Source organism: Sorex fumeus, unplaced genomic scaffold (assembly GCF_029834395.1).
Source record: "Sorex fumeus unplaced genomic scaffold, SorFum_2.1 ptg000063l, whole genome shotgun sequence".
Classification (NCBI taxonomy): Eukaryota; Metazoa; Chordata; class Mammalia; order Eulipotyphla; family Soricidae; genus Sorex; species Sorex fumeus.
In genome coordinates, this window is record NW_026606120.1 from 59,474,822 (window position 1) to 59,500,081 (window position 25,260).

The 25,260-nt window shown below is 40.9% G+C and overlaps 1 protein-coding gene across 1 annotated transcript in view; it reads right to left on the reverse strand.

The window, feature by feature from the left end:
• Positions 1-2,235: 2,235 nt before the first annotated feature.
• BRIP1 (BRCA1 interacting helicase 1) overlaps positions 2,236-25,260 on the reverse strand; it is a 158,411-nt gene continuing 135,386 nt past the window's right edge. Inside the window, 6 exon segments of the mRNA XM_056127330.1 lie at positions 2,236-2,729; positions 2,731-2,801; positions 2,804-3,430; positions 5,353-5,676; positions 9,820-9,902; positions 19,761-19,873. Of these exon segments, the coding sequence (XP_055983305.1) occupies positions 2,544-2,729; positions 2,731-2,801; positions 2,804-3,430; positions 5,353-5,676; positions 9,820-9,902; positions 19,761-19,873 (1,404 nt within the window). The 3' untranslated portion in view covers positions 2,236-2,543.

A 25,260-nucleotide genomic window follows, 5' to 3' on the forward strand; every position in this document is an offset into this window, starting at 1 on the left:
TTTATAGTACTAGATGCTGCATTTCACCAATATAACTAATTCCTGAAGATGCACGGAGTTTGCCAATTTATCAAATTAGTGCAGAGCTAAGAACAATCAAGCCTCTTGTCTTCCACTTGCATTGCACTATCTCACTAGCCTTATCTGAGGATTAAGAGCTGGAGTGGGGCTGGAGTAATAGCATAACAGGTAGGGCATTTGCCTTGCACACGGCCAACCTGGGTTTGATTCCCAGCATCCCATATGGTCCCCCGGGCTCTGCCAGGAGTAATTCCTGAGTGCAGAGCCAGGAGTAACCCCTGTGGATTACTGGTGTAACCCAAAAAGAAAAAAAAAAGAGCTATAACAGAAAGGAGAAATATTTTAAACCCTTTCAAAACTTATAATTAACTTTTAATTTAGTGTTTATAACTCACGTGTAGCACTGTCATACCACTGTTCATTGATTTGCTCAAGTGGGCACCGGTAATGTCTCTGTTGTGAGACTTGTTGTTACTGTTTTTGGCATATCGAATATGCCACGGGTAGCTTGCCAGGCTCTGTCGTGCGGGCGGGATACTCTCAGTAGCTTGCCGGGCTCTCTGAGAGGGACAGAGAAATCAAACCCGGGTCGGCCATGTGCAAGGCCCTACCTGCTGTGCTATTGCTCATATGAATTAAGATATTTAATACTAGGTGGGATCTAATATACTCAATCTATTGATTTTTTTCAACTTTGGTAAAGTATTAAGTTTTTGAACTATGTTTAGAGTTGTAATATCCAATGTAATAAAAACAAACTTTTCCATCTAAAACCCATCAAAATCAAAGTAAACCTATAGATTTATAATTATCTAATGACTATAAAATATTGAAAATTTGACTTGAAAATATGAAGACACATCTACAACTTGAACAGATCATAAAATTTTAATTCAAACACTCACAACATACCTGTCCATTATGTAATAGAAGTCTCTTAAAAAAGGAACGGTGAATGCCTTTAGGGAGTAAAGCCAGAAGAGCATTTTTGAGAACCATTTTGATCAAAACACTTAATTCACAAACAGTCAAAACATACAGAAGGTTTATTCAGCTTTATGACAGCATTTTATTTTATTTTGGGTCTCCCAACAGTGTTCAGGGGTTCCCAGAGCCACTCCCAGGGATACTTGACCTAGCTGTGGAGGCCTAAAGATTAAGTGTTCAGCGGACAATGCAATGCTGGCCCTGCAGGGAAGATGAACTACCAGAGTTATACTCAGCAGTGGCTGGGGAATCATGTGGTTCTCAGGGATCAAATACAAGATCTCTGCATGCAAAACATGTTCTCTAGTCCTTTCTTGGTACTATTTCCCTGGCCCTTGGGCAACATTTTAAAATCACATTTGTATATTTAGATATTCCTATCAGGTTTATATAATAACTTTTCTATTTAACTGAACACTTTTTGATTTGAGGGTCATACCATACAGTACTGGTGATTCAAATCAGGTCAAGGCAAGCACCTGTACTATCTCTTGAATCCAACTTTTCTATTTTAATAATTGCATCATCAAAAGCTCTATGCTAGGTCATGTCTTACATTTCCACAATGAAAATGAATCAAGAGAATGAGAATAGAAAATCTGAAACTTTAAAACCTTACAAAAATTAGCTTAAATTGTATTTTTATTTTAAAATACACATAAAAAACCAACAAGAAATCATGCAGATTTCTTCTTTAATTCTTCGTAAATACTAATAAGTAGAGAGCTGAATAAAGGAATATAGTTTTCAAGAAAATTTTTGAGTTCTAAAAAAATTCTCAGTTTGAACTGAGGTAAAGTCTAAAGTGAAAATAACTGAAAACTCTGACCACATTAGTTTGGTAATAATTTTAATACACTGATACACACACACAAATGGAATAGGATTATAAAATTGTATTTATATAAAGTTGGGTCAGAGAGATAGCAGAGAGTAAGTTCATATTGCATGTAGTTGACTTGGGTTCAATCCCTCCCAGTACTGCATATGGCCCCCAAGCACTGCCAGGAGTAATCCCTGGACACAAGTCAGGCATAGGTCCTGAGCACCATTAAATGACGTGGCCTCAAAACCAAAAAACGTATTCTAGAAACTACATATCATTCATAATTATTAAATTTAAATAGTATCTATCTAAGGAGTACTTGTTAAAGAAAATATTTTCGTATAATCTACTTTATCAGCATTCAAGAATAGATGTTTTAATATGAAAGAGGCTATGAAAACTCTAATGACAGGCTGGGGTGTGGATCAGGGCTAGAGTGCACTCCTCACAAACTTGAGTTCTTGATCCTTGATTCCACAGAGAACATACAAAAATGCTCGCTTAAAAAAACTAAAAATAATGTATTATGGTGAAAAATATATCTCAAATTTAAAATAAACTATACCACATATTAATATACAAACTACCACTTTTAGTCATTTAATATATACATTATAACATTTTTATAGCTTGATATTAATGCCAGGGAAAACACTTTTTTGGAAGATTTCTGTTTTTTTGGTGTTGGGGCTTATTCCTGGCTCTGCACTCAGAGATCACTCCTGGCGGGTTTGGGGGGGACCATATGGGGTACTAGAGATTGACCGAGTTGGCCACCCACTATACTATTCTTCGGCCCAATTACTTTAAAGTTTTTCATATCCATCTCATGGGTTTTTTTTAGTTCCATTAATATATATATATTACTAACATTGTCATTGATTTTACTTTCCTTATTATGCGTGCACCATGCTATTCGATTTTATGTTTATGCAATCTTCAACTTTAAATTCTCTGAATTCCCTCCTTTTCTACTTCTAATTTCAAAGAGATCTTCAGCCAAAATGCAGTTTGAATTATTATCCAATTTATCATCACTGTCAGTTCTGAGGAGTTCATTTTTTTCTTCATTTGTAGCTATAGGATCATAAAGTTCAGGTGTAAAATAGATAGATTCATCTTCTGCTTCAGAGTCACAAGATCTGCTGGAAGTAGAAAGACTGTCTTCTTTATTTAGTAGAGGCAATTCAATGTCAGGATTCAGGGCTCCTTCACTGCAGAGCAGCTGATCAGAATAATTATTTTTAGAAAGAGTAGTATGAGTCTTTATTGATGGGATAATGGTTTCTGATTGAGAGCATGGTCCAGAGGATGTGTTTTCTGTCAGAGCTGCAGATTTGCATTTATCAGTGATCAATAAATCAGTTTTACATCCCTTTTCTGTTTCAAAAGGGGAAGAAATAGAGGCACAATCCTCTGATGATCTGACTTGAGGTGTGGTAGTACCAGTACCAGTGAAATATGGTTCTGAAGAATTATAATTAGACCATCTAAACTTTTTTGATTCTTTATCGAAGGTTGGGCTTGTGGATCGAGAAATTCCACTTTTTTTTGCTTTCACTGATTGGGCAGACTCTTCCACTAATTCCGGATCATCTACAAATAGAAAAGTTAAAGAGTTTTGACTTTCTACTTCTAATAAATACAATAATTCCATTATTGATAAATAATAAATTAACTGTGTTAGAAATACTAAAATAACTGAGCACATGATTAGATATATGGTTTAGGCTTATAATCAGTAGAAGTAGTACCTCCATCTTAGAATGTAAAGCACAAACTGAAAGGAATTGTAAGTCTCCTGTGATTCCTAGACCAAGTTATAATGCTGTCTGGCAAACTATCAAATTTCACAATAGGTACCTCAGGAAGAATGGAGGAGTAAAGAGGAAGAAAGGAAGAAACGGGCTATAAAACTTGTCTTAAAAATACACTAACCAGTGAGATTAAGTAAAAAAAAAAGTGACCTAGACAAATTCCAGTAATAAAACTTAAAACCACAAAGGTTATTTACTTAAAGAAATAAAACTTGACCTAGAACCCAAATTTTCTGATTATCAGCATAATGTCCTTATTGCACAATGACATTTATTTACTTTGGATTAAAGTATATAATTAAAAATTATCAAAAGTTTGATGAATTAGCTTGCCAAGATATATGAATCAAAACAACAACAACAAAATGATATCCAGTGACACTGATAATAGTCTGGCACTTTTTTTTTAATAACAGCCCAAACAAGTACTTTAGGCTTTGTGTGTATGTCATACCACATCTGTTCCAGTTAGTCAATTATGCTGTTCTACTATAAGATATACAAATTACTCAACCCTGGCTGTTGTGTATATGTAAATAAACAGGTGTGACTGTATTCTATTAAACTTTATTAACAAAATGAAACAGCAGACAAAATTTAGTCCATAAGCCATAAAGTTTTAAATCCCTTATATATACCATTATATTAAAATAAACCAACATATGATGTGGATGTGGGGAAATCTTTCACTGTTGGTGGGAATGTCAACTGGTCCAGCCTTTTGGGAAAACGCTATGGGCATTCCTTCAAAAACTAGAAAGTGAGCATCCATATGACCCCGCAATACCACCTCTAGTGGTATTGATATCCTGAGGGCGCAAAAAAGCACAGTAGAAATGACATCTGCACCTGCATGTTCATTGCAGCACTGTTCACAATAGCCGGAATCTGGAAATAACCCAAGTGTCCGAGAACACATGACTGGTTAAAGAAACTCTGATACATCTACACAATGGAATATTATGCAGCTGTTAGGAGGGATGAAGTCATAAAATTTGCTTGGAAGTGGATGGATATGGAGAGTATCAGGCTAAATGAAATAAGTCAGAAAGAGAGGGACAGACATAGAAGGGACTGCACTCATCTGTGGTACATAAAATAAAATATGAGATGGACATCCAAGGACAATAGACACAAGGGCCAGGAATATTGCCCCATAGTTGGAAGCCTGTCTCATGAGCTGGGTTAGAAGGCAGCTGGCATAGAGAAGGGATCAGACAATGATGGTTGGAGGAATCATTCGGGGTGGTATATGTGTGCTGAAAGATAAAGGACCAGATGTGCTAACCTCTCAGTATCTGTATTGCAAACTACAATGCCCAAAAGTAAAGTGGGAGTATGGGGGAAATTGTCTGCCATGGAGGCAGGGCGAGGGTTGGAAAGCGGGGGTATACTAGAGACACTGGTGCTGGAGACTGTGCACTAGTGGAGGGCTGGGTGTTTGATCACTGTATTATTGAAACCCAAACATGAAAACTTTGTAACTGTATCTCACGATGATTCAATAAAAAATAAATAAACCAACATATTTAAGCAAACTACTCTAACGAATGATTTCATTACCAAACAAATGTATAACTACAATACATAAAATAACATAATTTTATGTTTATAAATTTTAAACATATAATTTCAAAATATATTTAAATATATTTTAATAAGAGTTCTCCATTAAATGTAAATGAACAAAATTTTTCATACTTTTCTCCTCTCTAGAGCAGATGCCACTTGGTAGAGGTGGATTTCCCATGTTAGGACAATGTAATTCTTGGACACACATTTTTGTTTCATTTTCTTCAGGATGTTCTGATGACAGATGACCTTCTGCTTCTAATAAGCAAGGTGAGGTATTGTCCTTCACATAGGCTGTTTCAAAACTAGAGTCATTATCCTGTATTAAAGTTCTGTCTTCTTTGGATATATTAATGATCTTTTGGTGCTTTTTGGAAAATTCAGCCAAGGACTCCAGTGCACTTTCAAAGGATGAATGGTGATGAATCTGCTGCCTTACCCATTTAGAAAGTCCTAAGGGAAAAAAAGTAAAACCAGAGAAAGAATTTTGGTTACTTAGTTAAGATAGGACCTATTGAAAAAACATTCATTCTAATGAAGTAATCTACTCTGAATTTAGAATATACCAAATGGTTTTTTTTACCTGGTTTTGTTACCTTCTTAAATCCAATATGCTATATATCAGTAACATTTCTCTTTACATGCAATGATTATCAACTGGAATAAGGAAAGAGATATGCAGAAGGGGAAAATAAGACAAATAAATGTACATAATTTCCCACAAAAATTGCTTATAAATATAGAAAGCCAGAAGCTGCAAACAATACAACCTTCTATTCCAGCTTTCTATATTCTTATCCTGACTTACAACCCTTTATCCCCAATAAAGCTAGCAATCATTACTTGATCTTATAATCTGAAAGGTTTGCCTTGCACGCAGATGGCACGGCCGTCCTGGGTTCAATTCTTCTGCCCTTCTCCGAGAGCTGGCAAGCTACCTAGAGTATCTTGCTCGTGTGGCAAAGCCTGGCAAGGTACCCATGACACATTCAATATGCCAAACAAGTCTCACAATGGATACATTACTGGGCCCACTCGAGGAAATCAATGAACAATGGGAGGACAGTGGTAGAGTGCTACTTTGCTTTATATAGCATACTAGTGAAATCATATGAAAACACAATCCTTTAGTTTGCCCCATTTCCCTTTCTTTGTGGTCATCTGTTGCCGCAGTGATGTCTGAGGGCTATCCACTTGGCTGCTGCACTGGCACACACTTGGCTGGTGTGTGTCAGAGACTGTTAGGAATCCCATCATCACAGCCACTGGGAGTCACTGGATGATGTAGAGCTGTTCTGGAAATGGATGCTCACTCCACCATTAAGCAGTATCCCTGACTCAGTGGGCATTTTGACTTTTTAAAATGAAAAAATTTTTTTTATCAATTTACATTTGTGTGTGTTGAACAAAAATTAGTTACCAAAAGAAATTTATGTTTTATGCTATTTTTGCCTAGATGTCACACTTTGATGTCACAGGAAAAAAATTAAAAGCATCCAGAAATAATAAAAAATACTTTTAAAAAACAGTAAATCTGACCTGTGACACAATAATTAATGTTCTAGACTTCAAAATAAACAAAAAACAACCTTTTATATATTTCTTTAAAAGTTCTGTTTTGCTTGAAGCAAAAACAATCATACAAAATTAAAACTTGTCAAAACTAAAAAAGTTGAGTTCTTTAGTTGCTTTTTTCATTTAGGCCATTTTATAATCAAAGAAAGCTTTTCATTGTAAAATGAAATTATTTGCTTTTGAAAACTTGAAGAAATCTGAGCTCCACCTGCTCATTAAATATTAGCACTGTAGAGCTGTCCTCCCGTTGTTCATCGATTTGCTCCAGTGGGCACTAGTAACGTCTTCATTGTGAGACTTGTTGTTACTGTTTTTGGAATTTCGAATATGCCACAGGGAGCTTGCCAGGATCTGCTGTGCAGGTGGGATACTCTTGGTAGCTTGCCGGGCTCTCCAAGAGGGATGGAAGAATCGAACCAGGTTGGCCACGTGCAAGGCAAACTCCCTACCTACTGTGCTATCGCTCCAGCCCACACTAAATATTAGCACTTTTTAAAAAAAATTTGCTTTTAGTTATGACTTGACCTAAGCGCTCTGGCTAATTTTATCAAAGGAAAGGGAAGAAAAGACTAATGAAGCAGCATTGATGCATTTTAATATGACACCAAATATACTAATTCGGTTCTGTAGTGGAAAAAGTACATACCCATAGACAGCTAATCTGAAACAAATGTAAAAGTAACATCTTTTTATTACAGTATGGCATACACTCTTTAGATTTATTCATTGGGCCTCCCAAGTACTGCACAGGAGGCTCAGGGAGCACCTCCCACGCACACATACACACACTCCCTGCCCTTTTATTCCCGGTTCTTCACCAAGCATTCAATGTGAGGGCCCCAGGAAACAGTGCAGTAAAAGCTCTGGGGGCCCGGTGTTACCCAAGTCACCCCAGTGGGTGCTCAGGCTCCATCTGATTAAGGCAAATACATTAATCCCTGTACAATCTCTAAAGGTAAGAAGTTTGGCCCAAACTGCTTAGATTTACAGATAATAACCAAAATGTAAGTATATCTAACAGTTCTTTGATAATAAATCCTGGATTCTAAAAGGACAGTGTTAATTTTGGATAGAACTATAGGTGTAGATTTGTTCATTTGGGTAGGTAAAAAATGATTTTCTACTTGAATTTGTAGCACACAGTGAGTTTTTTCCTTCTACTTCCCCCCTTAGTTTCCTGCCCTTTGCTGTTGTTGCACTGACCAGAGTGATATATATATATATATTTGGTAGGGTGCTTGAAAACTTGTTTTGGTGCTTGTCAGAGGCTCCACTCTTTCAGCTGCTGTGTTTAGACACCAGGCGGTACAGCAGCCAAGAAGCTCCACACTTCAGTTGTAGTATTTGCACAGACTGTGGTGTGTCAAGGATCACACACTTGGCTTGCACGGGGCAAGGGGCAGTCCCAATTAGCAGAGTCACTGGCTACTGCGTGAATGCAGATGGCAACATGGGTGAAATTTGCTCCTCATGCTGCAAAGCAGGTATTTTGGTCACCGAGCCATTCCTGGGCCCCCCTTTTTTTCTTCTTTTAGAAAAGACTAGTTCATGTGAACAACTGAAGCATAAGAAAACAAGTAAAACTCAACATAAATTAGAATGAAAGAACAAAGAATTCTAAGCAGCCAAGGAGATATGCTTAAAATGTAAAACGCTAATGCACTGCACTGTCCTCCCGTTGTTCATCGATTTGCTCGAGCAGGCCCAGTAACATCTCCATCATGAGACTTTGTTGTTACTGTTTGGTATATCGAGTACATCACGGGTAGCTTGCCAGGCTTTGCCATGCGGGCTCGATACTCTCAGTAGCTTGCTGGGTCTCTCTGAGATGGGTGGAGGAGGCTCGGCCGGCCAGGCTGGCTGCGTGCAAGGCAAACGCCCTACGGCTGTTCTATTGCTCCAGCCCCAAATGCTAATATTTCTTTTTAATTTATTTTTGAAAAATTTGGCAAGGCTACCTGGGCAGTGGTCAGGGCACTTAGGGGTCACTTCTGGTGATATTCAGTCAATGGGTCTAGTGGTTCTGTGTTAGGGCCTAAGGATATGGTGCTACTTGGATTCTGCAGTGCCGGGGACCAGCAGAGCCAAGCCAGTGGTCTAGGGTAGGCGTCCAGGTGATGCTAGCAAGGCTGTGTGTGTGTCAGGGATCAAACCTAGGAAGCATGCATGGAAACATACAAGGTATACACATAAGCCCTGTACTATCTCTCTCATCTCTATTATTTCTTGAAAAATTCATTTCTGTGGAAGAACCTTTTCCTTGACAATGCTAAATAATTGCTCTTATCTGGACTGATTGATCTATGTTGGCAACGAACAAACCTGTGGAGATTACTATGAAAACAAAGCATTAAAGTCCTAATTTATAGTCTGGGTTAATTTCTCTCTCTTTCTCTCTTTTTTCTTTTTATTCCTACTCTTTCCCCGTCCCTTTCTCTTGTTGGTGGTTGATGTTGCTCTGATGAACAGGGGCTGCACACACACCTGGCTGTGGTGCTCACACTTATTTTTTTAAGCTGTGGGGTTTACTGGGGTCCTACATCAGGTTTGGGTGCTCTCACACTTGATCTCTGTGCTCAGCGATGTTCACACTCCTTTAGTTGCAGTTTTTCACACATGCTTGCCAAGAGTCATGGGTTTAGGTGAGTCACATGACTGTGGAACTCTCCAGGCAGTGCTCACACATGCACTCCAGAGGTTGTAGATTTCCTGGCTGTGGTGCTCATATACATCTGGGTGTGATGTGGCCAGAAATCACTAGTGGCACCAGGGGCCAGAGACTGCAGAGCTGTCAGGTTTACACTCAGTGCACGGGACACTGGGGATTTGTAGTAACGAATACATGCTCGCAAGGCAGATGCCCTTGGCCCCTGGTGCTATTCTGCCAGACCTCCAAGTGTGAGTTTTTCTGTTTGCTCTAGGAATTTAAGTTCTGTGCCCAACACTTTGTCTTAAAACTTCAATAAGTACCCAAAGTCACTCATTGGTGATTGCACTCTTAAGTCCAGCTGAGAATCTTACCAGATATATAGCGATTTGGGTTACTTCTGAAGCGGTCGTCCACTAGAATAAGGGCTCCCCAGTCATTTTTGTGCCGAATACATCTAAAAGCAGGGAGAAAGAAAATAATTTTGAAAATAACCACATTGTGGGACACACAAAAGATTGAGAAAAATCATTATTTCAGTTACATATTTCTTTAATTGAACTTGTGAGAGAATAATATAAGATGGCAGAAACAACTCAATACAATGTACCTAAATAGGGGTGTGAAAAAAGAGAAACCCTTGAGGTCGGAGAGAAAGTACAGCAGGTAGGCATTTGTCTTGCATGTGGCCAACCTGGTTTGATCCCTTGTATCAAATATGGCTCTCTGAGACTCATCAAAAGTGATCCCTGAGCATAGTTGGGTATGGCCATAAAATCAAAACCCAAACATACCCAAATCCTTGCTAATTACTGAAAACTTATATAAAAATTTTTTGTGCATTGTATTTGAAAGTCTACAAAGTTATAAAATATATTTTCTAAAAACCTTTAGCCACACAATTTTATAAGTTGTGAATGTACTAATTTTGTTTTTCTTCTATAGAGGTACTGCCTTATTACAATTTACTGAATGCATAATTTTGTAAAATAACTTTTTTCCAGTAACTGACAATGATCACATAGTTTTTCTTCTTTGAAGTATCAATATGGTAAATTTTACTGGCAACATTTCAAATACTTAACCACCCGTTCATTCTTAAGATACCAATACTATTATGGTACATTAGTATTTTTTTAGTGTGTAGTATTGGGGTATGAACCCAGGTCCTTACACATGCATTCTAGACTAATGCAAAGCATGTGCTCTAACATTAAACTCTATCTCTAGTCTTCATAGTTCCCTTCTTCTTTTTAAAGACTTACTTTCTAATAAAAAGTTTGCTGCCAATATTAAATTTTTATTACAAAAATTTTAAAGTTTAAGTGTACAGTTCAGAAGTTTTGAGTACATTTACAAGGTGGTACAACTTATACCACAAACTATTATAGAACATTTGGTTTTGCTTTGGTTTTGTATCACATCTAAAGGTGCTCATGGGTTACTTTCAGCTTTTGGAACATTTTCATTTCATTTCCAAAGTTATTTATTTGGAGGGAGCCACAAGCAGCAGTGCTCAGGGCTTACTCATAATCTGTACTTAGGAATCACTCTTGCCAAGTCTCAGGAACTGTGGCCTGGTGTGTCGTACTGGGGTATGAACCCAAGTCCTTACACATACACTCTAGTCTAATGTAAAGCATGTGCTCTACCACTAAGCTATATCTCCAGTCCTCACAGTTCATTCTTCTTTTTAAAGACTTTTACTTTCTAATAAAAAGTAATTAAACCTGGATTGAAATGTGCAAGGTGAACATATTACCTACTCTGCTATCTCTCTAGCACCTAGTTACAACATTCCAACATCACTCTACATCAGTGCCATTTCTACTTTTTGAGAATAATGCTGCTATGAATATTTGTGTACAAGTTTTTGTATGATTGCTTTGTATATTTAGGTATAGAAAATGTATCTTGGGTACATATTTAGGAGTAAAATAGCTGGGTTTTATATTTAACTTCTTTGGAAATATCATACAAAAGCAATGTACAATTTTATATTCTTACTGTGTAAACTCACACAAAAGGGGGCACAGCACACAGCGGCGGTGGCTCTATCTCTCCTGCCGCCTGCGTTCGGTAGTCTCACCCTTCTCCCACCCCAGGGAGGTCAATGGTGATGGTCAGGCGGAGGAAGGAAACATGTCCAGCCCATCTCATTTTCGACGCCTTGGCGAATGAGACAGCGTCCCTGATTCTTGACGGTTGATTTGACCATCGATGAAGGTCGGAACTCCGTATTCTTTCTCCCATTTGAGTGAAGCGTGATACTCCAAGCATAGCTCTTTCGATTCTTCTTTGGGAGATCCGAATAGCATTCTCATCCTGCTTTCGTAGGGTCCAGGTCTCTGAGGCATATGTTAATGCAGGAAGAACAGTGGAATCAAAGAGATGTGCCCAGAGCCCAGAGCCAGAGGTTCTTTGTTCTTTTAGCTATTTCTTTGACATTCTTGGAGGCGTTCCAAGCTGCTCTCTTCCTCCTGCAAAACTCAGGTGCCAGGTCATTCGTCATGTTGACATCTTGACCTAGGTATACATAACTGTTGCATTTAGAGATGGTCGTCCCGTTGAGAGTGAATGGAATGTCAGGAATGAGACCATTTCTCATAGACATTGTTTTTGTTATATTCAGCTGCAGTCCGACCTTTCTACACTCAAGGTTGAAGTTGGCCAGCATTTGTGCCGCTTGGCTAATGTTTGGTGTTATAAGAACGATGTCATCAGCGAAGCAGAGGTGGTGTAGTTGCCAACCGTCTATCTTCACTCCTATTCCAGTCATCGCATGACATTCTCAAGGGTGGCACTGAAGAGTTTCAATGAAATGGTATCCCCTGCCGAACCCCTCTCTTGACGTCAATGATCACCTCCCTGTAGAATGGTGAGATCCTGGTAGTGAATCCACAATATAGCTCACGGAGGATCCTGATGTATTGACTTTGAATGCCCTGGTTGGCTAGGGCTTCGATGACCACTTCTGTCTCAACAGAATCAAAGGCCTTCTTTAAATCAATGAACGTTAGACAGAGCGGCATCTTGAACTCCCGAGAAGCCTCAATGAGCTTGGTTATCGTGTGGAGCTTGCTTGCATGGTTGTGTTCTGCCGATCCTATTAAGGATGACTCAAGTGAACAGCTTGTAGATGACAGACAACAGGCAGATCGGGCAATAGTTGCCAATGTCGTGGATGTCTCCCTTCTTGTACAGTAGTACAGTCCTGCTGATTTTCCATTGGGATGGAACAGTGCATTCAGACAGGTAGTGCGTGAAGAGCTGAGTCAGTGCATTGATGAGTATTGATGGCAGGTTCTTCAGGTGTTTGGGTCTGACCTTGTCTGGGCCAGGTGCTGTTCACTTCTTTACTGACAAAATGGCGTGTCAGATTTTGGAAGGGAGAACTTTGGGAACGACATATTCATCCTGTGGAATTTGGTATGTGGGCAGGTGGACGTGGCTATCAAAGAGATCCGAGTAGAAGTCATGGATAATCTTCTCCATTGCCCTTCTGGAAGATGTGATAGATCCATCAAGGACGTCGGAGGGCAGTCATCTTGGTCTTGTAGTTGGCGAAGGACAGGGGAATGCTTTTCCCAGCTTCTGCCGCCTCTGCCAGCACTGCTGCTCTTCTCTCTTTGAGGTCTTCCTTTATCGCTTCTCTGCAATGCTTTGCGAGCTCGGACGTTCGCTTGCAGTTGCCTGAGGCTTGCGCCAAGCCACATTGCCGAATGAGTTTAAGAGTTTTCGAAGACAGACGTCTTTTTGTGGCTATCTCTCTCTCAGCATTCCTCGCACAATCATGGAGGTGTTGAACCACCCAATCGTATTCTGACTTAATAAAAATTTGTAAAAAGTTCCTATGAAGTAAAATTAGGAATTTTCCCAGTATAGTCTTTTCTTAGAAATTTCCCAAATACATAAGCATATAGACGGATTTTTTTAATTGCGAAGGATACTATTATTAATAATTTAACTGTAGCACTGTTCTCCCGTTGTTCATAGATTTGCTCGAGCGGGCACCAGTAACATCTCCATTGTGAGACTTATTGTTACTGTTTTTGACATATTGAATACGCCATGGGTAGCTTGCTAGGCTCTGCCGTGCGGGCGGGATGCTCTCGGTAGCTTGCTGGGCTCTCTGAGAGAGACGGAGAAATTGAACCCAGGTTGGCTGTGTGCAAGGTAAACACCCTACCTGCTGTGCTATCACTCCAGTCCAGTAATTTAGCAAATTTCTAAATACTTTGATGGAGGAAAATTTTTCAGGAACTGTATTTACATATACTTACATTTGCAACTCATAGCTGCATCTCCCGGAAGGGAGCATAAAATAAGGCCCCCATAACCATGCCACCAGACTCTTCTCCAGGATGTTTTCACTCGGGGTGCCCCAGAGGGGTCAGTTGAGAGCCCTCCCCGCCCCAAGTGACCCAGCCCCAGCAGCTGACCTCCACTATCCAACCACAGCCAAGCTCCAGGCTGCTTTCCAAACGCTCGGGCCCAGCCTCACACATGGGTGCAGTCCCATAGAACCCAAATAATGCAGAACTTTGTAACCTTGGACTCTGGGCTCAATGAGATCCAGAAGCAGAGATACTCTGCCTACTTCCCCCAGCCTCCTGCGACTCAGAGGTTACACCCATAAGCCACCTCCTGCCGGTGCCATATAATCTCATTGGCCACCCTCCAGAACTCACGGCTGCTTCTCCTGGAAGCCCCTATAACCATGTCACCAGACTCTGAGCCAGGCAGTTTTAACTCAGGGCACTCCAGAGTGGGGTGGGTGGGAGCCCACCCTGCCCCAAGGGACCCAGCCCCAGCAGCCAACCTCCGCTACCCAACCACCGCCATGCTCCAGGCTGCTTTCCACATGCTCAGGCCGAGACTCACATATGAGTAGACATATTCCTGGACCGCGGTATCTCCTTTCGCAGCCACACTACATATCATAGGACACTCCCTACTCATTTTCCATAATTACCAAACCATATTTGATGGGGTTCTGGCAGTAGGCAGTAAATCATAGAGGAAAAAAAATATTATATATATATATATATTTGCCTCTCGAGATCCTGGCAAGCTACTGAGACATCCTGCCTGCATGACAGAACCTGGCAAGCTACCCATGGCATATATAATATGCCAAAAACAGTAACAATAATGGGTCTCATTCCCTTGACCCTGAAAGAGCCTCCAATATGGCAGTTGTTGGGAAAGATGAGAAAGGATAGGCTGCTGAAATCTCAGGGCTGGGATGAATGGAGACGTTACTGGCTTCCACTCGAGTAAATCGATGAACAATGGGATGACAGTGTTTTACAGTGATATTTACATAAAGTTTGTAAAATAACTTTTTACATATATTGATATTACATAATTATTTGAAAATTTTATTTAAGATAAACAAACTGCAGAGTTTAAAAGGCAAACTTTAGGGCTAGAGCGATCATAGAGGGGTTAGGCACCTGCCATGGACACAGCTGACCCCTGTTAGATCCCTAGCCCTGCATGTAGTCCCTCAAGCACTTCCAAGCCTCCTGAGCACAGAGCCAGTAGTAAGCCTTGACTGATCCCAGCCTATCGGAAGTGACCTCAAGCTCCCCAATTTTAAAAAAATTATTTTTAAAGAATTCTTTGCGCTAAGGCTTCATGGTTTACAAAACTATTCATAGTCAAGTTTCAAGCATACACTGTTCCACCAATCCCACCACCAGTGTCAACTTCCTCCACCAGTGTTCCCAGATTCCCTCCCATCTGCAACCCATCTCCTTGAAAGGCCCACTGTTAAGTTTGGTTGCTGTGGTTTGAACCCCATGCTTCAGTGTTATTTGCTGTGGTTTACATATCTAGATATAACATGATACTGGTGGTGGAAAGTGTGCACAGGTGGAGGGATGGGTGTTCAATCATTGTACAGCTGAATCTCAAACATGAAAGCTTTGTAACTGTATCACAGTGATTCTATTAAAAAAATAAAAGAATAAGAAGAAGTAATGTGGAGTTCATGCCCAATTCAATCAGCCTAATAAAAGGCTGAATAAATAGCAGTACTCCTGCATTAAAAAAAAAGCAAAAATAAAAAATATAAATTCTTTAAAATATTTGCTCGAGCGGGTCCAGTAACGTCTCCATTGGAGACTTTGTTGTTACTGTGTCTGGCATATCGAATACTCTCGGTAGCTTGAAAATATATAATTCATATCTTCATTAGATGTTAAAAATCAATGCAATTCACCTTTTTTTTTCATTAAATATTACTATTATTTTTTTTTCCTTCAAATGTGAGACTAAAAACCATTCTTAGCACTCTGGGCACTGAGTGTAGAAATTGCCATCTTCTCTGTGCTCTCACCACTGCAGCCCGGCAGCTGCATCTGTGGTGCTGAGCTTGGCAAGTGCAGGGTGGCATGCGCAATTAAATTTTTTGAGTCAAGTAAGATAGAAATTAAATGAAAAACGTAATATCAAGATCACTTTTTAGGGGCTGAAGAGAAAGTACAGTGGGTAAGGCACATGCCTTGCACAAGGCCGACCAGGCTTCAATCCTCAGCATACCATATGGTCCCCTGAAGAATGCCTGGAGTGATTCCAGAGTGGGGAGGCAGGAATAACTCCTGACCATTACCAGGTATGGCCCCAAAACAAAAACAAAAAAACAAATCACATTTTAAGTTTAACTTCTGAGTTGATTAATTTCTTTTAAAATAGTATCAACCTGATTTTTTAAAAATAAAGATCATAATAGTCACTGTCACTGTCTTCCTATTGTTCATTGATTTGCTTGAGCGGGCCTAGTAACGTCTCCATTGTGACACTTGTTACTGTGTTTGGCATATCGAATATGTCACAAGTAGCTTGCCAGGCTTTGCCGTGCAGGCAAGATACTCTCGGTAGTTTGCCAGGCTCTCCAAGAGGGGCAGAGGAATTGAATCTGGCTTGGCTGGCCAGGCTGGCTGCGCGCAAGGCAAACGTCCTACCAGCTGTGCTATGGCTCCAACTTAGAGATCATAATTATATTTAAAAATTTACATGCATATTTTAAATGTGCCCTGTATATTTTGATAGTCTGTAATGTATGTCTTTTAGAAATTCTATTCTAAAGCAATCAAGGCTGTGAACAATTACTTTCCAAAGGAATCCTCCCTTGTCAATTGCAAGAATGCCAGGGTTTCCCGTGGCTTTTGGCAGAAATGTGTCTGGACCATGCAGTAGGTTACTGTCGCTGAGCCACCCCAGAGGGGGAAGAGTGTTGTCCCTCCGCCTACTTCCCCCTGGCGACTCGGTGGCCGTCATCCTCCAGAGGCCATTGGACAGTCAGGTTTGGGCCCACAGTGATGAGACATTTTGGGCCTCACGGGATGGGGGTGGAGCAGGTCCTGTCCTCCCCACCCCAAGGAGACCCGAACGGCCTTTCTGGCTCCTGATCAAGCTGTTTAATGGTGATGATCCCAGAGACTCAGGAGCAAATCTCGGAACCCAGCCGGTTTTGGCAGAAATCCCTCCAGATTTAAGTGTTAAAATTGCGGAATTTCAAAATCGCATGGCCACTATTGCAGCCATGCGACATCATATGTTATACATAACCAGCAATAGAAAACAAATTGTCTATGGTTGCCTTTTCAAGCAGATCTGAGTGTTGGGGTAAAATCTCAAATAATAATGGTGGGTCTGGTGTCAAAATATTGAATGTGATCAAAGTAGAGAGAGAGTAATGTGGAAATCATCTGCCCCACAGGTAGGGGGAAGGTGTGGGATAGGGGTATACTGGGGTTGTTGGGGGTGGAGAATGGGCACTGGTGAAGGTATGGGTGTTTCATTGTATAACTGAGACTTAGACCCGAAAGCTTTGTAACTGTTCTCATGGTGATTCAATAAAGAAAATTATAAAAAATGAAAAAAAAATTAAGGTGGAGTTTATGCACAGTTCAATCAGCTAATCAGTGGCTGAATAAATAGCAGTACTCCTACATAAAAAAAAAAAAGAATGCCAGGGTTTCACTTTCTCCTCTAAATCTAACAGAATTAACAATCTTTGGCTTTTTTTTACAAATTAGTAACCATTTCCTTACTTTAAGGAAATTTTTATTAATTTATAAATTTAATAAATTTTATAAAATTAATTTTATAAATTAATAAAAATTTCCTTAAAGTAATTTCCTGTAATGTACTTTTTATTAAACTAATTGGATGCAAAAATGACAACAAATAAAAGATACTGTTCAGTCCTGTGAAACATGCACTGAAAGTGTTTTCTGTTGTTGAAGGGTAGAGTATGATGCAAATGTCTATTAGTTACATCTATTGGTTATAATGTTACTCAAGATTTAAATTTTCTAATTATTCTGTATTATTTAAAGGGAACTCTAAACTATTTCCGACTGTCACATATTATTTGGGGTCCTTTTGTTAGTTACACATGTTATATATTCTGGATGCAAAGAAACAGATATCTAGTGTTTGAATGACAATTTTTTTTTTCTGAAGAACAATTTTTATCTTCAAGTCTATCCTGTCTCTTATTAGTGTAACCAATCACGTTCTTTTTTAGTTACTATCTGCCTCATACATTTTATCCCAACCATTTACCTTATCTGTATGGTTTAGTTTGTTTACTTTGGAGTCATAACCTGTGGTGCTCAAGGGTTATTCTATATGGTAGTGCAGGGAGTGGGGGTGGGGGTGGGGGTGTTATATCAAACCTGAGCCTCCATCATGCACACTAGCCCTTTTTGTAAAAAAAAAAAAAAAAAAAAAAAAGCTTCCCCCCCCCCCCACACACACACACACATAAAGTATTTCTCTTTCAGGCAGTTGCCATACAGTTGTTTTTTTTTTTTTTTAATCTATTTTGCCAATGTACCTCTTGGTTGAAATACTTACTCCATTTACATTTGATGGAACTGTTAAGGTAGGATTTACCTAGCTATTATGAAATATCCAGTTTGCCATTTATTTGCTCTTTTGCTCAATTTATTATTGCCTTTTTCAAATGCATGAGGTATTTTTCATGTACCATATAAATTATCCTACCATTCTTTTTTAAAAAAATTATTGTGAGGTCATATTAGAAAATGCTCAGAGGCCTCAAGGACCCTACTCCAGGTGGTGCTTGGGGGTTAGTAGCAGGGTCAACCCAGTGCTTGGGAAACTAACAGTCACAACTTGGGGTTACCAAGGTTACTCCTAGGAGAACATAGTGGGGGCTATGCAGTGCTAGGGCTCAAACCCAAGTCCTCACACATGCAAGGATGTGCTCTACAACTGAGCCGCATCATCCACATTCCCATGATCTTTTTTGGGGGAAGGAGGAGCTACACCTAGTGATGCTCTGGGATCATTATGGGATGCGGGAGCTCAAACCCGGGTCAGCTGTGTGAAAGGCAAGTGCCCTATCCATGTATTATCTCTCTGTCCCCTTCCCATAATCTTCTTATTTCCTTTACTATACTATTACTAAGTATAGAAAATATACTAAGTACACTATACTAACTATACTACTATACTGTTATTTTATTAATGGTAGGTTTCTTCACACATGCAAGGTATATGCTTTACCATTTGCACTATCATCCAAGGCCTCTGATCTTTCCTTTTTGTTTATAAAATAATGTCCTACAATATGAAATTAATGTCCTACAATATGAAATTAAGGTATAAAGTGATGATTTAAAACTAGTTTCACAAGCACAAATCTTTATACTTTTTTTTTAAAAAAGAAGTTTTATAATATTCCTTTTCGTTGGTAATTTAGCACCTTTGAGCATGGTTTTTGGTGGGGTAGGGGATTTGGGCCACACCTGACTGTGCTCAGTTCTCATTCCTGACTCTGCTCGTGAGTTATTACTGGTGAGGTTCGGGAGACCATATGTGGTGCCAGGAACTGAATCCAGGTTGGTCACATGCAAGACAGGTACCCTACCCACTAAACTATCTCTCAGGTCCCCCAAGCATGATTTTCAAAAACTCTTCTTCAATTATTTGCTTCTCGCCTTATTATTATTTTATAATCTGAGTTCTCTTAAAAGAAAAAAATTAAACTTTGTAAAACTTCTATAAACATTCACTGAACTTCATTCCTTAATCAATCATACTTTTATCTTTAAATTTTATCAAACTTTGAGTTTTATTTTGGGCTTCATTTAGTCTACAGATTCTTTTTATATTCACCATGATATCTACCATTGAAATGATGCCAATTTCTAAGGATCTAGTGAAATAAAATTTTACTAAATTTATGGTAAAGGTAAAGTAGCAGGACTAGCTATACTTAGCTGTAGTCACAGCTAAGTGACTACATTGCATTAAATTTCGTTCCACTTACCTACCCAGGGCCTGGTTCAAGGCCCTGTATGCTTGAATTTCATACCACTGACGGCCAGGTAAAAGACCTCTTAATTTTGAATGCTGGTCATTGTATTGTCGTTTCAGTTCAACCTACAATTCAAATTCAAAATTATATTCAAAATATAGAAGACAAAGCTCATTTGCAAAATTATATTATATTATATTAATTAAATTTCTACCATGCCAAATCACTTTATTAAGGTAGAGAGGCTGCTTTCAAAACTTTTTTTTAGTTGATTGAAAATATTTCTTATCATCCATATATATCCTTTAAAATTTCTTCATGTAATGTCATGAATTAGCAGTGTAATGTCAACTTTTGTTTTAGAAAAATTATTAGTAGACTTTCATTTGTGCAAGACATCAATCATTGGTGCAAGAATTCTAATTTGATAAAGCTTGTTTTGTTTTTCTTAGTACTTTTTTCTTAGTACTCAGTATTTCTCAGTACTTTCCCAGTATTTTAGTAAGTGCCTTAATTTTATGTCTCTTAGAAAACAAAAACCAACATTCTGCCTCTTACAAGAGACATACCTGAACTTTTATGATAAACAGACTCAAGTAAAATGTTGAAAAAACATCATAGAGGCAAATGGTAGCATAAAAAATGACAGGGACCGTCACAAACATATTAGACAAAATATACATCAAGTTTTTAAAAAAGGGCAGGAAGATAGATACTATACAATGATCAATGGATCAATATCAATACATCAACAAGATTTAATACTCAATAACATATATACTCAGAGTAGGGAAAAAAAACTCAAAAGGCTACAGCACATGCTTTGTATACAAGATCCCTAGCACATGCTTTGTATACAAGATCCCTGAGTGTTGTCCCAACCCCATCGTATGGTCCCAAGTAGCCTGAGCACTGCCAGGTGTGACCCAAAAACTAAAACAAGAGAAATCATATAGTCACCAAAAAGGAGCACCATGATATATAAAGTTACCAATAACATAGCAGTCTCAAAGAAAGATATCCATAGTAACACAACAGTAAACTGATTGATCAACTGGTTGATTTTGAGGTCATAGCCAGTAATGGTCAGGACCTGGCTCTGTGCTCAGGAGTGACCTCGGGTAGTGCTCAAGGGACTGTATGTGGTGTCACAGATAGAAACAGCATTGCTTGTGTGTAAGGCTAGTGCCTTAACTCCTGTATTGCCTCTCTGACCCATAGTGTTAGATTTACCCCACCTCCTCCACGTTGGACAAATAAGCCAGGCTGAAATTAAGAATACCCTTAAAGGAGGAAATGAAGAACTCTGCTTAATAGACATGTACAGGGCTCTTCACCCTGCAAAAGATGTATACATATTCTTCTTCAATGTATACGTGACAGTGTATGTGGGCATGGTGTTGTAATGTTGTACCCCTAAAACATAAACATTTACGTTCTCATAAATTACATTCCCTTAATTTAATGGGCCCGCTCGAGCAAATCGATGAACAACAGAAGGACCGTGACCATGAAATTACATTCCCTTAATTTAATGTTACCACAATAAAATATATACCTGAAATGCTAACTACACATATAACATTTAAAGGAGAAAAAGATAAAATGATAAATTTTAGTAGTTTAGAGCAACAATGAATTCAACTCAATCTATCATTTGGTTATGTACAGGCATCTTGTGCCAAGACTAGAAATACTAAGACGAGTGAAAAATAGTTTATTCCTGGGCCAGATTGTACAGCAGGTAGGGTGATTGTCTTGCATGTGGTTGACCTGGTTTTGACCCCCGACACCCTAAACAATCCCCCAAATGCCTCCAGGAAAGATCCCTGAGTGCAGACCCAGAAGAAACCCTGAGCACTCCTTGGTGTGGGCCCCAAAACTCCCCCACAAAAATTAAGTTAAAAAAACTAAAAACTTAAAAATAGAACTATAGGAAGTGACTGTACTGATTGCTTTTTAAAGTGCCAATATAGATTACTTTTGTTGTGCCACACCTGGCTGTGCTCAGAGCTTATTCCTGGCTTTGTGCTAAGTGACAATTCCTGGCAGTGCACAGTACATGGGGTATTAGGGATTGAATTTGGGTCAGCTATGTGCGAGCACCCTACCAACTCTACTATCATTCCGGTCCCTAAAATATAGTTTATGACTAGAAAGAGCTTACAAAGAACAGAAAAGAATATGAATAAAATGGCTATCAAATAAATATGTGATAAATATTAACTTATTATTAAGTATAGAAATGAGAGGAATCAAGGAATGAAGACACACTATGAATATGGTACAAGAGTAATTGGGGGTCTCATCTGAAAAACAAAGGGAATGGGGAAAAAGCCCAGATTATAAAACATGGTGCAAATGTAAGACTTAAATGACAGGTTAAAGAAACAGTACAGTGGGTAAGGGTCTTGACTTGCACAGAGCTGATCTAGATGTATCCCCAGTCTCTTAGCAATGCCATGGATGATCTCTGAGCAGAGTCTGGAGTAATCCCTGAGAACTGCTGGATGTGCCCCAAATAAACAACAAAAAAGGCTTAAAAGACAAAGTAAAAGTGGGTCTTATCACGAGCTACCAGAACCTATGGGATGCAGCTAAAGCCGTGTTAAGGGGAAAATTTATAGCTCTGCAAGCATTTCTTAGGAAGGAAGAAAGGGCCCACATAAACAACTTGACTTCACAGCTCAAGAGCTTAGAAAAGGAATCAACAAAAGGAGCCCAAATCAGGCAGAAGGAAAGAGATCATAAAACTTAGAGCAGGCCATATTTACAGCATTCAGCCAAAGAGAAGGACAACATGGAGGGCGGGATCCACAGATCCCGAAGGAAAAAATAAATAAATAAAAAACAGGTTCCAAAAAGAGCCGAGATCATCGGGAAGCCCCAGATGGGGTAGGTACCGCATCCCGCCTCCCCCAGATGGAACCCCGGTGACCAGAAGCCTCTACAACCACAGCTCGAGTATGCGGGAACTTGGACTTTTCCTCAAATCTGCCGGGACTACAACACCCAGGTAACCTCAGATTCCGGAAGTCACGCCCACAGCCCGCCCCCCAGCGCCATATTTACAGCATTCAGCCAAAGAGAAGGACAACATGGAGGGCGGGATCCACAGATCCCGAAGGAAAAAAAAATAAATAAAAAACAGGTTCCAAAAAGAGCCGAGATCATTGGGAAGCCCCAGATGGGATAGGTACCGCATCCCGCCTCCCTCAGATGGAACCCCGGTGACCAGAAGCCTCTACAACCACAGCTCGAGTATGCGGGAACTAGGACTTTTCCTCCAAACCGCGCGGCCGCTTATGCGGCCGTGCGACATCTCTCTATATACAAAGTGATCCATGGGAAGTAAACCACCCAACTTTTCTCTCTGAAAATCATAGTTAAGCTTGGAGCACGGCCACAGCCCCAGAAACACAAGGACTTAATGCATAACCCAGCAGCTTGGAGCAGAAAAGTGAACGGGCTATGCGTTAATCCAGGCCATCATGACTGTCCGGAGGGGAAAGGGTGTTGCCCCATTCGCCCTCTCCTCTCTGGAAAGAAAGATGGCGGCCACATGGGAGCCTTGTGGACAGCAGGTATGAGCCGGGGGTGAGGGGGCGACTAAAACCTCATGGGAAAGGGGGCGTTCTGGTCCGTCCTTCACGCCGTAACGAGGTCACCAGTTGCCCCCCGCGAGCGGCTCTCCAGCACGGCCACGGCCCCAGAAGCACAAGGACTTAATGCAGAACCCAGCAGCTTGGAGCAGAAAAGTGAAAGGACTATGCGTTAATCCAGGCCATCATGTCTGCCCGGAGGGGAAAGGGTATTGGTCCCTTCCACCCTCCTGCCTCTGGAAAGAAAGATGGCGGCCACATGGGAGCCTTGTGGCCACAGGTATGAGCCAGGGGAGCGGGGGCGACTAAAACCTCATGGGAAGGGGGGCGTTCTGGTCCGTCCTTCATGCCCTACCGAGGTCGCCAGTTGCCCCCCACGAGCGGCTCTCCAGCACGGCCATGGCACCAGAAGCACAAGGACTTAATGCAGAACCCAGCAGCTTGGAGCAGAAAAGTGAATGGACTATGCGTTAATCCAGGCCATCAGGTCTGTCCGGAGGGGAAAGGGTGTTGCCCCAGTCGCCTTCTCCTCTCTGGAAAGAAAGATGGCAGCCACATGGGAGCCTTGTGGACAGCAGGTATGAGCGGGGGGTGTGGGGGCGACTAAAACCTCATGGGAAGGGGGGCGTTCCAGTCCGTCCTTCACGCCCTACCGAGGTCACCAGTTGCCCCCACGAGCGGCTCTCCAGCACGGCCACAGTCCCAGAAGCACAAGGACTTAATGCAGAACCCAGCAGCTTGGAGCAGAAAAGTGAAAGGACTATGCATTAATCCAGGCCATCATGTCTGCCCGGAGGGGAAAGGGTGTTGCTCCCTTCCGCCCTCCTCCCTCTGGAAAGAAAGATGGCGGCCACATGGGAGCCTTGTGGACAGCAGGTATGAGCCGGGAGTGTGGGGGCGACTAAAACCTCATGGGAAGGGGGGCGTTTCGGTCTGTCCTTCACGCCCTACCGAGGTCACCAGTTGCCCCCCACGAGTGGCTCTCCAGCATGGCCACGGCCCCAGAAGCACAAGGACTTAATGCAGAACCCGGCAGCTTGGAGCAGAAAAGTGAACGGACCATGCGTTAATCCAGGCCATCAAGTCTGCCGGAGGAGAAAGGGTGTTGCCCCATTCGCCCTCTCTTCTCTGGAAAGAAGGATGACGGCTGCATGGGAGCCTTGTGGACAGCAGGTATGAGCCGGGGGAGTGGGGGCGACTAAAACCTCATGGGAAGGGGGGCGTTCCAGTCCGTCCTTCACGCCCTACCGAGGTCACCAGTTGCCCCCCACGAGCGGCTCTACAGCACGGCCACAGTCCCAGAAGCACAAGGACTTAATGCAGAACCCAGCAGCTTGGAACAGAAAAGTGAAAGGACTATGCGTTAATCCAGGCCATCATGTCTGCCCGGAGGGGAAAGGGTGTTGCTCCCTTCCGCCCTCCTCCCTCTGGAAAGAAAGATGGCGGCCACGTGGGAGCCTTGTGGACAGCAGGTATGAGCCGGGGGTGTAGGGGCGACTAAAACCTCATGGGAAGGGGGGCGTTTCGGTCCGCCCTTCACGCCCTACCAAGGCCACCAGTTGCCCCCCACTAGCGGCTCTCCAGCACGGCCACGACTCCAGAGCACAGAAACCAATTTCTTAACTATCTGACTTTCAGTAGAAATACTTCCAGGGTCAATAAGTAAAATAGCAGAAATCCAAAACCAACATATAATTCTTGAACCCAGCTGTAGACAGCAAATCACTTCACAATGCTTTGTCAGCATGTCTGACTTGGGGGGGTTGGTAAACTCTAAATAATAGTGGTGAATCTTTTATTGAAACAATGAATCTAATCAAAGCAGATAGAGTGTTAACTAGAATTCATCTGCCCCACAGGGACTGGGAGGGGTGGGGGGTGGGGTTTTATTGGGGTTCTTCATGGTAAAA